This window comes from Mobula hypostoma, chromosome 1, assembly GCF_963921235.1.
Source record: "Mobula hypostoma chromosome 1, sMobHyp1.1, whole genome shotgun sequence".
In the NCBI taxonomy this organism is placed as follows: domain Eukaryota; kingdom Metazoa; phylum Chordata; class Chondrichthyes; order Myliobatiformes; family Myliobatidae; genus Mobula; species Mobula hypostoma.
Window position 1 is genome coordinate 208351334 of NC_086097.1, and position 16864 is coordinate 208368197.

The 16864-nt window shown below is 40.6% G+C and overlaps 1 protein-coding gene across 3 annotated transcripts in view; it reads left to right on the plus strand.

Annotated features, from left to right (window-relative positions):
* Nucleotides 1-8947, plus strand: part of rgs20 (regulator of G protein signaling 20) — a 103649-nt gene extending 94702 nt beyond the window's left edge. For all 3 annotated transcript variants that reach the window (XM_063041810.1, XM_063041820.1, XM_063041830.1), the window contains one exon: nt 7963-8947. In XM_063041810.1, coding sequence (XP_062897880.1) covers nt 7963-8151 — 189 coding nt within the window. In that variant the 3' untranslated portion in view covers nt 8152-8947. The remainder of the gene's footprint in view (nt 1-7962) is intronic.
* Nucleotides 8948-16864: the final 7917 nt, after the last annotated feature.

The following is a 16864-nucleotide window of genomic DNA, read 5'->3' on the forward strand; positions in this document are numbered from 1 at the left end:
TATCCCTCCTGAATATTGAATATCCCTGAACGTTGAGCTCCCATCCCTGGTCACCCTGGAGCCATGTCTCTGTGATCCCAACTATATCATAATCATTAATAACAACCTGCACTTTCAATTCATCCACCTTATTACGAATGCTCCTTGCATTGACACATAAAGCCTTCAGGCGCTCTTTTACAACTCTCTTAGCCCTTTTTAATGCTTGCCCTGGATTTGTCGGCCTGCCACTTTTACTTTTCCCCTTTGTACTTTTTGCTTCTACGCTCACTTTACACCCCTCTGTCTCTCTGCACTGGTTCCCATCCCTCTGTTGTGAACTAACCTCCTCACACCTAGCCGCTTTAATTTGATTCCCACCCCCCAACCATTCTAGTTTAAAGTCACCTCAGTAGCCCTCGCTAATCTCCCTGCCAGGATATTGGTCCCCCTAGGATTTAAGTGTAACCCGTCCTTTTTGTACAGGTCACACCTGCGCCAAAAGAGGTCCCAATGATCCAAAAACTTGAATCCCTGCCCCCTGCTCCAATCCCTCAGCCACGCATTTATCCTCCACCTCGTCGCATTCCTACTCTCACTGTCGCGTGGCACAGGCAGTAATCCCGAGATTTCATGTGAGATGTGGCAGCCTTGGGGGAACTCCCCTCTCCTGCAGAGTCACATCTGCCAGAAGTGCATACGGCTGGGCGATCTGGAAGACCGTGTAAGGAATCTGGAGCAGCAGCTGGATGATCTTCCACTCATAAGGGAGAATGAGGCAGTCATAGATGAGGGCTACAGGGAGGTAGTCACACCTAGGCTGTCGGAAGCAGGTCATTGGGTGACAGTCAGAAGGGGGAAAGCGAAGGTGAGCAGCAGGTAGTGCAGAGCACCCCTGTAGCCATTCCCCCGAATAATAAGTTTACCGTTCTGGATACTGCTGGCGGGGACGGCCGACCAGGTGTGAGCCACGGTGGCAGGGCCTCCGGCACTGAGTCTGACCCTGTGGTGCAGAAGGGTGGGACGGAGAAGAGGAGAGCTGTCGTCATTGGAGACTCTATAGTCAGGGGAGCAGACAGGAGATTTTGTGGATGTGAGAAGGACACCCGCATGGTTTGTTAACTCCCGGGTGCACGACATCCTGGTACAAGAGGGAAAGCAACCAGAAGTCGTGATACATGTTGGGACCAACGACATAGGCAGGAAGAGGGATGAGGTCCTGAAGTGTGAGTTTCCGGAACTAGGCAGAAGGCTGAAGAACAGGACCTCAAGGGTGGCGTTCTCAGGATTACTGCCAGTGCTACGTGACAGTGATGGTAAGAATTGGAGGAGATGGCAGTTGAATGCGTGGCTGAGGAGTTGGTGCAGAGGGCAGAGTTTCAGATTTTTGGATCATTGGGATCTCTTCTGGGGAAGGTGAGATCTGTACAGATTGGATGGGTTGCACCTGAACTCGAGGGGGAGCAATATCCTTGCAGGTAGGTTTGCTAGCATGGTTCGGCAGGGTTTAAACTAATTTGCGAGGGGGATGGGACCCGGAGCGATAGAGCAGTGAAAGAAGTGCATGGAGTAAAGCCAGATCTAACATGCAGAGAGGCTTTGAGGAAAGAGAAGCAGAATAAATTGTGTAAAGACAGTAAGGTAGAAGGGCTGAAATGTGTGTACCTCAATGCAGGAAGCATCAGGAACAAAGGTGATGAACTGAGAGCTTGGATACATAAATGGAATTATGATGTAGTGGCCATCACAGAGACTTGGCTGGCACCAGGGCAGGAATGGATTCTCAATATTCTTGGATTTCAGTGCTTTAAAAGGGATAGAGAGGGCGGAAAAAGGGGAGGAGGGGTAGCATTACTGGTCAGGGATACTATTACAGATACAGAAAGGGTGGGTAATGTAGCAGGATCCTCTTTTGAGTCAGTATGGGTGGAGGTCAGGAACAGGAGAGGAGCAGTTACTCTATTGGGGGTATTCTATAGGCCCCCTGGTAGCCGCAGAGATACAGAGGAGCAGATTGGGAGGCAGATTTTGGAAAGGTGCAAAAATAACAGGGTTGTCATCATGGGTGACTTTAACTTCCCTAATATTGATTGACACCTGATTAGTTCCAAGGGTTTGATGGGGCAGAGTTTGTTAAGTGTGTCCAGGACGGATTCCTGTCACAGTATGTGGACAGGCCGACCAGGGGGAATGCCATACTAGATATAGTACTAGGTAATGAACCAGGTCAGGTCACAGATCTCTCAGTGGGTGAGCATCTGGGGGACAGTGACCACCGCTCCCTGGCCTTTAGCATTATCACTGAAAAGGATAGAATCAGAGAGGACAGGAAAATTTTTAATTGGGGAAAGGCAAATTATGAGGCTATAAGGCTAGAACTTGCGGGTGTGAATTGGGATGATGTTTTTGCAGGGAAATGTACTATGGACATGTGGTCGATGTTTAGAGATTTCTTGCAGGATGTTAGGGATAAATTTGTCCCGGTGAGGAAGATAAAGAATGGTAGGGTGAAGGAACCATGAGTGACAAGTGAGGTGGAAAATCTAGTCAGGTGGAAGAAGGCAGCATACATGAGGTTTAGGAAGCAAGGATCAGATGGGTCTATTGAGGAATATAGGGAAGCAAGAAAGGAGCTTAAGAAGGGGCTGAGAAGAGCAAAAGGGGGCAAGAGAAGGCCTTGGCGAATAGGGTAAAGGAAAACCCCAGGCATTCTTCAATTATGTGAAGAAAAAAAGGATGAAAGGAGTGAAGGTAGGACCGATTGGAGATAAAGGTGGGAAGATGTGCCTGGAGGCTGTGGAAGTGAGCGAGGTCCTCAACGAATACTTCTCTTCGGTATTCACCAATGAGAAGGAACTTGTTAATGGTGAGGACAATATGAATGAGGTTGATGTTCTGGAGCATGTTGATATTAAGGGAGAGGAGATGTTGGAGTTGTTAAAATACATTAGGACTGATAAGTCCCCGGGGCCTGATGGAATATTCCCCAGGCTGCTCCACGAGGCGAGAGATGAGATTGCTGAGCCTCTGGCTAGGACCTTTATGTCTTCGTTGTCCACGGGAATGGTACCGGAGGATTGAAGGGAGGCGAATGTTGTCCCCTTGTTCAAAAAAGGTAGTAGGGATAGTCCGGGTAATTATAGACCAGTGAGCCTTGCGTCTGTGGTGGGAAAGCTGTTGGAAAAGATTCTTAGAGATAGGATCTATAGGCATTTAGAGAATCATGGTCTGATCAGGGACAGTCAGCATGGCTTTGTGAAGGGCAGATCATGTCTAACAAGCCTGATAGAGTTTTTTGAGGAGGTGACCCGGCATATAGATGAGGGTAGTGCAGTGGATGTGATCTATATGGATTTTAGTAAGGCATTTGACAAGGTTCCACATGGTAGGCTTATTCAGAAAGTTAGAAGGCATGGGATCCAGGGAAGTTTGGCCGGGTGGATTCAGAATTGGCTTGCCTGCAGAAGGCAGAGGGTGGTGGTGGAGGGAGTACATTCAGATTGGAAGATTGTGACTAGTGGTGTCCCACAAGGATCTGTTCTGGGACCTCTGCTTTTCGTGATTTTTATTAATGACCTGGATGTGGGGGTAGGAGGGTGGGTTGGCAAGTTTGCAGATGACACAAAGGTTGGGGGTGTTGTAGATAGTGTAGAGGATTGTGAAAGATTGCAGAGAGACATTGATAGGATGCAGAAGTGAGCTGAGAAGCGGCAGATGGAGTTCAACCCGGAGAAGTGTGAGGTGGTACACTTTGGAAGGACAAACTCCAAGGCAGAGTACAAAGGAGTACAAGGCACTACCAGGATACTTGGTAGTGTGGAGGAGCAGAGGGATCTCGGGGTACATGTCCACAGATCCCTGGAAGTTGCCTCACAGGTGGATAAGGTAGTTAAGAAAGCTTATGGGGTGTTAGCTTTCATAAGTGGAGGGATAGAGTTTAAGAGTTGCGATGTAATGATGCAGCTCTATAAAACTCTGGTTAGGCCACACCTGGAGTACTGTGTCCAGTTCTGGTCACCTCACTATAGGAAGGATGTGGAAGCATTGGAAAGGGTACAGAGGAGATTTACCAGGATGCTGCCTGGTTTAGAAAGTATGCATTATGATCAGAGATTAAGGGAGCTAGGGCTTTACTCTCTGGGGAGAAGGAGGATGAGAGGAGACATGATAGAGGTGTACAAGATAATAAGAGGAATAGATAGAGTGGATAGCCAGCGCCTCTTCCCCAGGGCACCACTGCTCAATACAAGAGGACATGGCTTTAAGGTAAGGGGTGGGAAGTTCAAGAGGGATATTAGAGGAAGGTTTTTTACTCAGAGAGTGGTTGGTGCGTGGAATGCACTGCCTGAGTCAGTGGTGGAGGCAGATACACTAGTGAAGTTTAAGAGACTACTAGACAGGTATATGGAGGAATTTAAGGTGGGGGCTTATATGGGATGTAGGGTTTGAGGGTCGGCACAACATTGTGGGCTGAAGGGCCTGTACTGTGCTGTACTATTCTATGTTCTATGTTTAAATCAGCTTGGTGCCGCATTCCAAGAGATGGAATTTGTAGAATGTTTATGAGATGCCTTTTTAGAGCACCTTGTTATTGAGCCCACTAGGGGTAAAGCAATTCTGGATTGGGTGTTGTGTAATGAACCAGATTTGATTTGGGTGCTTAAGATAACGCCTCCTTAGGAGGCAGTGATCATAATATGATAGAATTCACCCTGCTGTTTGAGAGCGAGAAGATAAAGTCAGATCAGTATTGCACTGGAGTAAAGGGCATTACATAGGCATGAGAGAGGAGCTGGGCCAGGTTTATTGGAAGGGTACACAAGCAATGATGAGGGCAGAACAGCGATGGCCTGAGTTTATGGGGGCAACTTGGAATGCGCAGGATAGATACAATACATCCCAAAGATGAAGAAGTATGCTGAAGAGAGGATAATGCAACGGTGGCTGACAAGGGAAGTCAAAGACACCATAAAAGCAAAAAAGAAAGGGCATATAATAGAGCAAAATTTAGAGGGAAATTAGACAATTGCGAAGGTTTCAAGAACCCGTAGAAGGCAGCTAAAAAAGCCATAGGGAGTGAAAGGATGAAACAAGAAGGTAAGCTAACCAATAATGTAAGAGAATACCAAAAGACTTTTTCAGATATATTAGAGATAGAAGAGTTGGGAGTGGATATTGGACCACTGGAAAATGACACAGGAGAGGTAGTAATGTGGGTCAAAGAAATGGCAGACAAACTTAAAAGCATTCTGCATCATTCTTCACTGTGAAAGACATTAGCAATACGCCAGATACTAGAGAGTGTCAGCAGGCAGAAATGAGTGCAATTGAAATTACTAAGAAGGTGTTTGGGAAGCTGAAAGGTCTGAAGATAGGTAAGTCACTTAGGTCAGATGGACTGTACCCCAGGATTCTGAAAGAGGTAGCTGAAAAGATTATGGAGGCATTAAAGTGATCTTTCAAGAATCACTGGTTTCTGGAATGCTTCCAGAGGACTGGAAAACTGCAAATGTCACTCCACTGTTTAAGAAGACAGAGGACTGGAAAACTGCAAATGTCACTCCACAGTTTAAGAAGAGAGGGAGGCAGAACAAAGGAAACTACACTGACTTTAGTGGTTGTGAAGATGTTGGAATCCATTGTTAAGGATAAAGTTTTGTGGTACGTGGAGGTACATAATAAAATAGGTAAAGTCAGCATGGTCTCCTTAAGGGGTAATCTTGACTGACAAAACTGTTGGGAGTTCTTTGAGGAAATAACAAGCAAGATAGACAAAGGAGAGTCAGTGGATGATGTATGCTTGGATTTTCAGAAGGCTTTTGACAAGGTTCTTGGCTGCTTAACAAGATAAGAGCCAACTGTATTACAAGAAAGATACTAGCATGGATAGAAGATTGGTTGACTGACAGGAGGCAAATGGGGGGGGTGTAAAGGGGGCCTTTCCTGGTTGGCTGCTGGTGACTAGTGGTGTTCCGCTGGCGTCAGTGTTGTGATCACTTCTTTTCACATATGTTAATGATTTAGAATATGGAATTGATGGCTTTTTGGGCAAGTTTGCAGATGATACAAAAAGTGGCAGATGGAATAGAGTATAAGGAAGTGTATGGTCATGCACTTTGGTAGAAGGAATAAAGGAGTAGACTATTTTCTAAATGGGGAGAAAATTCAAAAATCAGAGGTTCAAAGGGCGTTGGGAGTCCTAGTACAGGATTCCCTAAATGTTATCTTGCAGGTTAAGTTGATGGCATGGAAGGGAAATGCAGCAGGTCGGGCAGCATCTGTGGAAATGATCAGTCAATGTTTCAGGCCGGAACCCTTCATCAGGACTGATCGTTTCCACGGCTGCTGCCTGACCTACTGAGTTCCTCCAGCGTGTTGTGAGTGTTGCTCTGCTCCTATGTCTTCTGGTCTTACACTATCCTTCCTTGTTCATTGTCCAATTGAAACATGTCTATTTTTATATTAATAATATATAACTACTAACTTGTGTTCTTATTGAGATTATACATGTGATTTTTAATTACCTGGAAGAATGCCACCAAGGCTGAATAGGTCTTGCCTACTGTTATAAAAGGTAAACAACATAAGAAATAACAGCAGGATTAACCATTTGGCCCTACCATTTGTTTTCATTTTCAGTAAGATCATGGCTGATCCTTTAACTAAGTGCTAGTTTTGAACCCAACCCCATATTTCTTAATATGAAACAATTAACAATTTTTGTCTCGAACATATTCAGCAACATATTCACCACCTTCTTGGTAAAGAATTCCAAAAATTCATATATACTTGATAAATAATGTTTTCCCCATCTCAGTCCTAAATAGTCAGCCCCTCGTTTAGAGACTGTGAACCTGGATCCAAGACACACCAGGAAACAAAATCCCTGCATAATCAGCAATTTTAAGTACTTCACTTTTTACAATATTGTTACATAAAAACACCAGAAATGGTTCTGAGAATAGATAAACTAATGCATGTCTTCTCAGAGAATCTAAAACTTAGCAATACAGTCCGCCTTCCGTATCTGCAAGTTCCGCATCCGCAGATTCAACCAACCACGGATCGGGATCGGAAAAAAACGGAAGTTCTCTCTCCAGCACTCGTTGTTTGAGCATTGTACACCTCGCATCTCGTTCGGTCGCTACTTGTGTTGTGTCCATCCTTTGTTTCTGTGAAAAAATGGCTCCTAAAAAGCAATTAAGTGGTCAAAGCAATTCCTCAAAGGCTAAGAGGGAGCGTAAAGTACTGTACTCTAGAGATAATTAAAAGTATTACTCGTTGTTTGAGCATTGTTTGCCTCACGTCTTGTTCATTTGCTACTTACGTTGTGAGCGAGAGGAGGGAGTTTAAGGCTAGTAAGGGATGGCTGGCTGGCTATGTAAAGCGCGACAGCCTCGAGAACTTAAAGATCGTGGGAGAATCGGCATTGGCTGATACCGAGGCAGCGTCAACGTTCCCAGAAGAGCTACGATGGTTGCGTCTGTACTGAACATATACAGACTTTTTTTTTCTTGTCATTATTTCCTAAGCAACACAGTATAACAACTATTTACATGGCATTTACATTGCATTAGGTATTATAAGTAATCTAGAGATGATTTAAAGTATACAGGAGGATGTGTGTAGGTTATATGCAAACACTACGCCATTTTATATACGGGACGAGCATCCGCGGAATTTGATATCCGCGAGGGGTCCCGGAACCAAACCCCCGTGGATACAGAGGGCTGACTGTATATATGTGTGAATCCGTCCCAAAACAAACTTTTAAATAATTCTACTCTTAGTAGATTGTTCTATATGAAACAAACAGATGCATAGTTATACATTTTCTACTCAGATATTCCATTCTACCAGTAAATTTTCAGTAAATATGGTTTTACGGAAATGTGTTCTAAAAATTAGTTTTTCATTTGCTAATGTAAAACGCAGATTATACTTGAAAGAGCTGGTCCTTATTTTGTATTATTCTAAATTTAGGTCAGCCTTGATTCCAGAGTCCGCGAGGTCATCAACAGAAACATGCTTGAACCTACCCCTCATACATTTGATGATGCACAGCTTCAGATTTACACATTAATGCACAGAGACTCTTATCCAAGATTTATGAACTCCGCTGTCTACAAAACCCTGCTTCAATCCTTAACTGATACATCGTCAGAACCTTAAGCCTTCCCAACGTTGTTTCTGAAAATAAAAGTTTGAAATGTCTGTGGGCAATTATTACTCACAGGGACACTGGAGCTATTTGATCTTCACCAGAAAGTAATACTCAGGCAAATTTTACTAAGGATTTTAATGTCTATCTGCAGAGGGCTCTGAACACAGGCCAAAACACAGCTTCAGATCAACACAGCAAGATTCTCCAAAGGATGACTGATGAAATGTTAGCCATTTTAAAAGCCTGTAGTTGTATTTTGTACATGAAATACTAATAAGATGTACTCAAAGACAAGAGTTTGTTTGCGGAAGTGCCTTGATGTTCCTCTAATGACATCCTCACCTGAGGTACATGTACTACAGTATGGTTCAAAAGTCTCCTACCATTGCACATTATGATAATGATGCCACAGCCACATTGGGCGGTACTTCCACTTGTCTTGGAGTATATATACTTGATAAATGTAAACATAGTGCTGATGGATCAACTTAAAGTATCTAAGCCAATGGTTTGGAAAAATACTGAAATACTGCCTATAAAACATGGTTTGTTGTAAGACGTCTATTATTTTACTATCAGAGTTTTGCTTAAAATGCAATTTTTTTTAGTTATGATTTGTGAATATTTATAAAACTTGATTTCAAAGAATTTATCACTTGTTTTATTTTGCAAATGGAAAACGGACAAAGTGTGGGCATTTCAATTGTTTAAAAAAAAATAAAGCACAATAATTTTAATTTACAGTTGTTTCGTGATCTGTCACAACTAAATTAATGTACACAATGTGATGAAATCTTTTATGAAGTAATATTCTGGATATGTATTGTACCTGGTGTAATGCCCTTGTTCAATTGTACATCTAAACTATATCTTTCTTGGAAAGATAATCATATTTTTCTAATTTTGCAAGACACACTCAATTTGGAATCTGAATGCCTTACTGTATTAAAGTAAATATTAGTGAAATGCATAACCAGGAACACTTTTCCTTCCCAGTTTCAGTGAGCTAAATAGAATCAAATAACCACATTATAACACAATGGTGGAAAATGTATGATCTACTCATTTACTTTACTCCTTCAAACTATGGTCTATTGGTGATTTTAAAGTTCCAATATGTATTATTAAAACCACATGATTACAAATATAGCACTTTAGTCATACAGACAAGAAAAATGCCAAAAATTAATTATTTTATTCCCAGTTGTTAAGTAATTACAAACAATGTGTAGCAAAATAAGATATACACAGAGTTAACAGATTTGCATACTGACAACATAAACAAAAAAAAACAAAGATAAATGCGCAACTAAATGGGTGGTGTTAAGGGATGCTTAGAGAAGAAAATCACTAAATAGATTATAAGGCCGAATAATAAGGAATAAGCTGTTCTGCACAAAAATGTTTTACATATGATTTACTACTAATGCTTAGCAACTATTTGCTATATGCATAATTAACACTAATATGATTTCAAGCAGCGTCCTAATTAATTACTCCAGTTCTAAACAAAGTGTCCAATCTTCTTTTGCCCATTCTTGAGGTTTCCTGTAAGGGACTAGTAAAACTTAGGTATGTTTTCAAACTTGTAACCTGTAAATATTATAAACACAAAAAATCTCATTTGCAATTAAAAATGTACGTGTTTGTTTTGTTCTTTATAAAAAGTTTACATTAACATTTGGGGGAAATTATCATTGGTAATCTCATAATTCAGATTATTTTGGAATGCCAACTGACTTTACATGTTTAATTCTTCATGATGACTGCTGTTGGACTGGATAGAGTATTGTCTCTCAAATGATCATTGTCTTTTATCTTTTCCCTGTAAGTGCAGAAGTCTGTCTCCAGATTGCACCACAATGCAGTACCTTCATTTGGATCAGGATTTGCAGTATTAACCCACAATCATAAAAGTAAAGAGATATGTATCAATGATACAGCATAAGACCAAAAATGTGTAGCATCTTCAAATACTTAAATTATAATTTAAAGTATGTTCTTAATTTATGTTTCTTTTTGGCATGTATGGTATTGGTGCATGACTCACAAAATACTGATGAAGATTTTTAAAATACTGGTTGCATGCAACAATAATTTAAAAATTAATTTGCAACAAATATTTTTCTTTATGTTGATTTTTTTTCCTTCATAGACTTATTAACAATTCCATTTATCCGTTTCAGGAGTATATCACAAGAATTGCCTTCTCATTAAGAGGTTAACTTTCTGGCCAGCAATCCACTTCTCATGCCATTTATACAGTATTTGCACCATTTGGTAACTGCTCAGCTATTTTCACATGAAGGGGTTCAGTCAACTGCTCAATAACTTATACCTAAATATTTTCTTCATTTGTATTTATAAAGAATAAACATGTAAAGATTAAAGCTCCTTCAAAACTGAGATTAAGTAATTATTTTTCTTATATTGGGAAATATTAACATCACAATACAATACTCCTAGAGAAAATTATATGTATTCTTCAGTTGAAACAAAGGCTTGGAACCATTATGTCTGCTAACAAAATGAATTATTGTCCATTTGGATAAATGCAAATAATATTGCTCTGCTGGAAAGTAACCAAGTACCAGAAGCTGTATAAAGCCATGAAGTTGCCACATCAATTAAAGCATCCAATATTCCCTACTACTGTCTAATATTGTTGAAGACACTAATGTTGTCATCTGTTCACCAGGTGGTATACCATAGAAAGTTGATTTCAGCCATATTTGCCCTTTTGAACTGTTGCTGGATATGGCAATAGCAAATAATTTGGGGGACTCCACCAAAAAAAAGAATCAGAAAATTCACCTTTAAAAACTCAGGTGTTTTGTTTTACCTGATTACTGTGATAGAAAGTAATCCACTTGCAGATTATACCTGTTGTGCCCATTGCACTGTGACCCGTAGTCTCATTATTCGGGCAGGAATTTCAGCAATTCACTACAGTTGTGAAATTTAAGGTTTGCAATGAGCACTGCAAGGCCAAATAATTATTAAAAAGTTTGGAATTTCAGTTCCTACAGATACCACATCATTTCTGTCTCAGGACTAATTCACATTTCCTAGCCAACTCCTGGAGAGGTTTTCTCCTTGGTTTATTAGGAGTTAAAGGTTGTAGGTTGTGTATTATTGTTCCATTTCTATTAGTAAGGCAGAGATGAGTGGAAAGAGCATTGATGGTGTTATCATATGCATAAGTAGCAGCAAGGAAAAAAACACTGTGTGAATCATGCTTAGACATGTCTGGCTCTGAGGCCAGTAATTTCACTGGATGTAAGAATCACCATATTAAAAAATAAAACAAAAATGATCTCAAATGCAAATTTCCGGCAAAACACAGGCAATAAATGCTCCGCTTTCTAAGTTCATATATCCTTACAAGAAATAAAAACATGCCTCAATTTTGTTCAAGACATTCATTGCAGAGGTGTTTTTACTTCAGAAATGTAACTAAGTAAAACATACTCTGCAATTATGTCACTCCAGATGATATCTTGACAATGAAATCAAAATGATGGGTATTTTACAAATTACAAACTTTATTTGTCATAAATGTTTTGGCTAAAAATGAGTATTATAATATGATCCAACATGATCCCTTAAAAAGCTTCTTTTGTAAAGCCTGCAATAGTTTCTTAATGGTCCATTAGAAAATAGAAATAACCACAACTGTAAAACTAAATACTATACTTCCATCTATTTGATGTTATGGTAACTCCCCCCTATTAAAACATTATAAACAGTGGGATATATCCTAAGCTCTGTACAACATCATAAAGATTAGTATTATTTTATATTCTCTACTCTGCAGCAAATTGTGAAGCCAATGGTATTTCAGCTTTGTAATAGTTCTTGCAGCATGATCAGTATTAATGCCTGGATAAACGAGAGGAGATTTTAAGTAGAACATTTCATAGCCTCCTGATATTGAAGCATTTTAGTCATTGTGGTGTTGAGATGTAGGCACTGTGTGGGAAAAACAGCAACCAATTTTGGGCAGAAAAATATCACAGAAACAAGCAAGGGAAAATGTCTAGATAGGTTGCATTTCAATAATGTTAAATTAAAGTTTAATGTAGAGTTAAGAAACTGTAGAGGTAAAAAGACCCTGATGGGAGTTATGTACATGCCCCTGAACAGTACAACAGGAGATAGAAAGGCATGTAAAAGGGTAATGTTATGATGGTGATAGGGGATTTAAATATGCAGGTACATTGTGAAAATCAGGTTGATGCTGGATCCCAAGGGATAGGATTTGTAGTATGCCTATGAGAAGGCTTTTTAGAGCACCTTGTTGTTGAGCCCACCAGGAGAAAGGCAATTTTGGATTGGATGTTCAGTAATGAATCAGATTTGATAAGGCAGCTTAAGGTAAAGGAACCCTGTGAAGGCAGTGATTTTAATATAGAAAACATAGAAACATAGAAAACCTACAGCACAATACAGGCCTTTTGACCCACAAAGCTGTGCCGAACATGACCTTACCTGAGAAATTACCCAGGGTAACCCATAGCTGGTGGTATACCTGAGGAGAGCTAAGGTACCGGTGACCCCTGTTTCCATCCAGGCGGTCAGTGTGGACATGGTGGAGGATTACAAATACCTGGGAATATGAATTGACAATAAACTGGACTGGTCAAAGAACACTGAGGCTGTCTACAAGAAGGGTCAGAGCTGTCTCTATTTCCTGGGGAGACTGAGGTCCTTTAACATCTGTCGGACGATGCTAAGGATGTTCTACGAGTCTGTGGTGGCCAGTGCAATCATGTTTGCTGATGTGTGCTGGGGCAGCAGGTTGAGGGTAGCAGACACCAACAGAATCAACAAACTTATTTGTAAGGCCTGTGATGTTGTGGGGATGGAACTGGACTCTCTGACGGTGGTGTCTGAAAAGAGGATGCTGTCCAAGTTGCATGCCATCTTGGACAATGTCTCCCATCCACTACATAATGTACTGGTTGGGCACAGGAGTACATTCAGCCAGAGGCTCATTCTTCCGAGATGCAACACAAAGCGTCACAGGGAGTCATTCCTGCCTGTGGCCATCAAACTTTACAACTCCTCCCTTGGAGGGTCAGACACCCTGAGCCAATAGGCTGGTCCTGGACTTATTGCCTGGCATAATTTACATATTACTATTTAACTATTTATGGTTTTATTACTATTTAATTATTTATGGTGTAACTGTAACGAAAACCAATTTCCCCCGGGATCAATAAAGTATGACTATGACTATCCTTCTGAGCTCCATATACCCATCCAGGAGTCTCTTAAAAGAACCTATCATATCCGCCTCCACCATTGTTGCCAGCAGCCCATTCCACACACTCACCACTCTCTGCATAAAAAAACTTAACCCTGGTACCTCCTCTGTACCTACTTCCAAGCACTTTAAAACTGTGCCCTCTCGTGCTAGCCATTTCAGCCCTGGGAAAAAGCCTCTGACTATCCACACGATCAATGCTCTCATCATCTTATACACTTCTATCACGTCACCTCTCATCCTCCATCACTCCACGGAGAAAAGGCCAAGTTCACTCAACCTATTCTCGTAAGGCATGCTCCCCAATACAGGCAACATTCTTCCTGTAGTGAGGTGACCAGAACTGAGCACAGTACTCTAAGTGGGGTCTGACCAGGGTCCTATAAAGCTGTAACATTACCTCTCAGCTCTTAAACTCAATCCCACAGTTGATGAAGGCCAATGCAGCATATGCCTTCTTATCCACAGAGTCAACCCGTGCAGCAGCTTTGAGTGTCCTATGGACTCGGACCCCAAGATCTCTCTGATTCTCCACACCGCCAAGAATCTTACCATTAATACTATATTCTGCCATCATATTTGACCTACCAAAATGAACCACCTCACACTTATCTGGGTTGAACTCCATCTGCCACTTCTCAGCCCAGTTTTGCATCCTATCAATGTCCTGCTGTAACCTCTGACGGCCCTCCACACTAGTAAAAGGATATACATGGTATATCAGTGTTGACATACTGAAGCCTGTAAGGCGATGTTGGAAATAAAAATTTGATCCCAATCCCCTGAGGCTTTACAGGAAGCTTACTTTGTTGTATAGCTGACAATGTTCTAAGCACCGCAATCAATGCTGTTGTTTCAATATTCAGCAATGGAAACTGAACCATTTCTTGATTTCATAAGCCAAGCAGATAACTCCCCTCCTTATTTCTGGTGTCATTGAATTCAACTTTAATACAGAACTTTAGGTACAAATTTTCTTATCACAATTCTGTACTGTCAATTTCAAAAATAGTGAAAATATGTGGGGACATGTGGAGGAAGGCTTGTAACTGAACTTTAGCAGCAATGAAACGACATACTTGATCTTTAAACCAAATTATCGCCTCGAGCAGAACACAATTTTTTTACTCGAAGTTTATTAATATGTTCTCACCTGCAAGTATTTGAAAATTGTAAAATCAGTTTCTTCTTCAATGCTGTCACAAGGTGACACACAGCTTTACGAACCACCAACAAAGAGACGTAAATAAATATGAAAATAAAGGGAGTGTATCTCCATTTCACTGGACCTCCTTGTAACTGGCAAAAGATGAACGTAAAATCTTCACTTATACTGAATTTCTGTTGAAATTGTAGTAATTCCAAGAACCCTGGCCTCGTCATTCCCAATTTGTGTGCTGCAATCATGGGAAATTCTAAGACTTATAAGAATTTTGATGACAAGAGCTAAGAGTAAGATACAAGCTGAAATAGGCAAAGTACAATGTGGTTTTGTGAAAGACAAAGGTACAGGAAATGCAATATTGATGTTAAGGATACCATCAGAACGAGCTATTCTAGTACAAAAAAATTTTGTTTATTTTATCGACTACACAAAAGCATTTGATAAAGTGAAGCACAATAAGTTATTTGAAATATTACAGAAAACTCTAGATGTAGATTCGAAAGACCTCCGCCTAATCAGAAATCTGTACTGGGAACAAACAGCCGCTGTAAGGATAGATGGAGAAGTGAGTCAGTTTACGAAAATCAAGAGAGAAGTTAGACAAGGGTGTGTTTTCTCCCGATTTATTTAATGTATACAGTGAAACAATATTACAAAAAAATAAGAGACATCTTAGGAATCAAAGTTGGTGGTGAAAATATCAATAATTTCAGATATGCAGATGACACTGTGTTAATTGCAAGTACAGAGGAAGAACTACAAAACTTAATTGATATAATTGTTGAAGAAAGTGCAAAAATGGGTCCCTCAATCAATTGCAAAAAGACAGAATATAACCATATAACAATTACAGCACAGAAACAGGCCATCTCGTCCCTTCTAGTCCGTGCCCAACTCATACTTTCACCTAGTCCCACCGACCTGTACTCAGCCCATAACCCTCCATTCCATTCCTTTCCTGTCCATATAGCTATCCAATTTAGCTTTAAATGACAACGTCAAACCTGCCCCAACCACTTCTGCTGGAAGCTCGTTCTACACAGCTACCACTCTCTGAGTAAAGAAGTTCCCCCTCATGTTACCCCTAAACTTTTGCCTTTTAACTCTCAACTCATGTCCTCTTGTTTGAATCTCCCCCACTCTCAATGGAAAAAGCCTATCCATGTCAACTCTATCTATCCCCCTCATAATTTTAAATACCTCTATCAAGTCTCCCCTCAACCTTCTACGCTCCAAAGAATAAAGGTCCAACTTGTTCAACCTTTATCTGTAACTTAGGTGCTGAAACCCAGGTAACATTCTAGTAAATCTTCTCTGTACTCTCTCTATTTTGTTGACATCTTTCCCATAATTCGGTGACCAGAACTGTATACAATACTCCAAATTTGGCCTTACCAATGCCTTGTACAATTTCAACATTACATCCTAACTCCTACACTCAATGTTCTGATTTATAAAGGCCAGCATACCAAAAGCTTTCTTCACCACCCTATCCACATGAGATTCCACCTTCAGGGAACTATGCACCATTATTCCTAGATCCCTCTGTTCTACTGCATTCTTCAATGCCCTACCATTTACCATGTATGTCATATTTTGATTAGTCCTACCAAAATGTAGCACTTCACATTTATCAGCATTAAACTCCATCTTCCGTCTTTCAGCTCACTCCTCTAACTGGCCTAAATCTCTCTGCAAGCTTTGAAAACCTACTTCATTATCCACAACTCCACCTATCTTAGTATTATCTGCATACTTACTCATCCAATTTACCACCCCATCATCCAGATCATTATTATATATGACAAACAGCACTGGACCCAGTACTGATCCCTGAGGCACACCACTAGTCACTGGTCTTCAATCTGACCAACAGTTATCCACCACCACTCTCTGGCATCTCCCATCCAGCTACTGCTGAATCCATTTTACTACTTCAATATTAATACCTAATGATTGAACCTTCCTAACCAACCTTTCGTGTGGAACCTTGTCAAAGGCCTTACTGAAGTCCATATAGACAACATCTACCACTTTACCTTCGTCAACTTTCCGAGTAACCGCTTCAAAAAATTCAGTAAGATTTGTCAAACATGACCTTCCATGCACAAATCCATGTTGACTGTTCCTAATCAGACCCTGTCTATCCAGATAATTATATATACCATCTCAAAGAATACTTTCCATCAATTTACCCACCACTGATGTCAAACTCACAGGCCGATAATTGCCACGTTTACTCTTAGAAACCTTTTTAAACAATGGAACAACATGAGCAATACGCCAA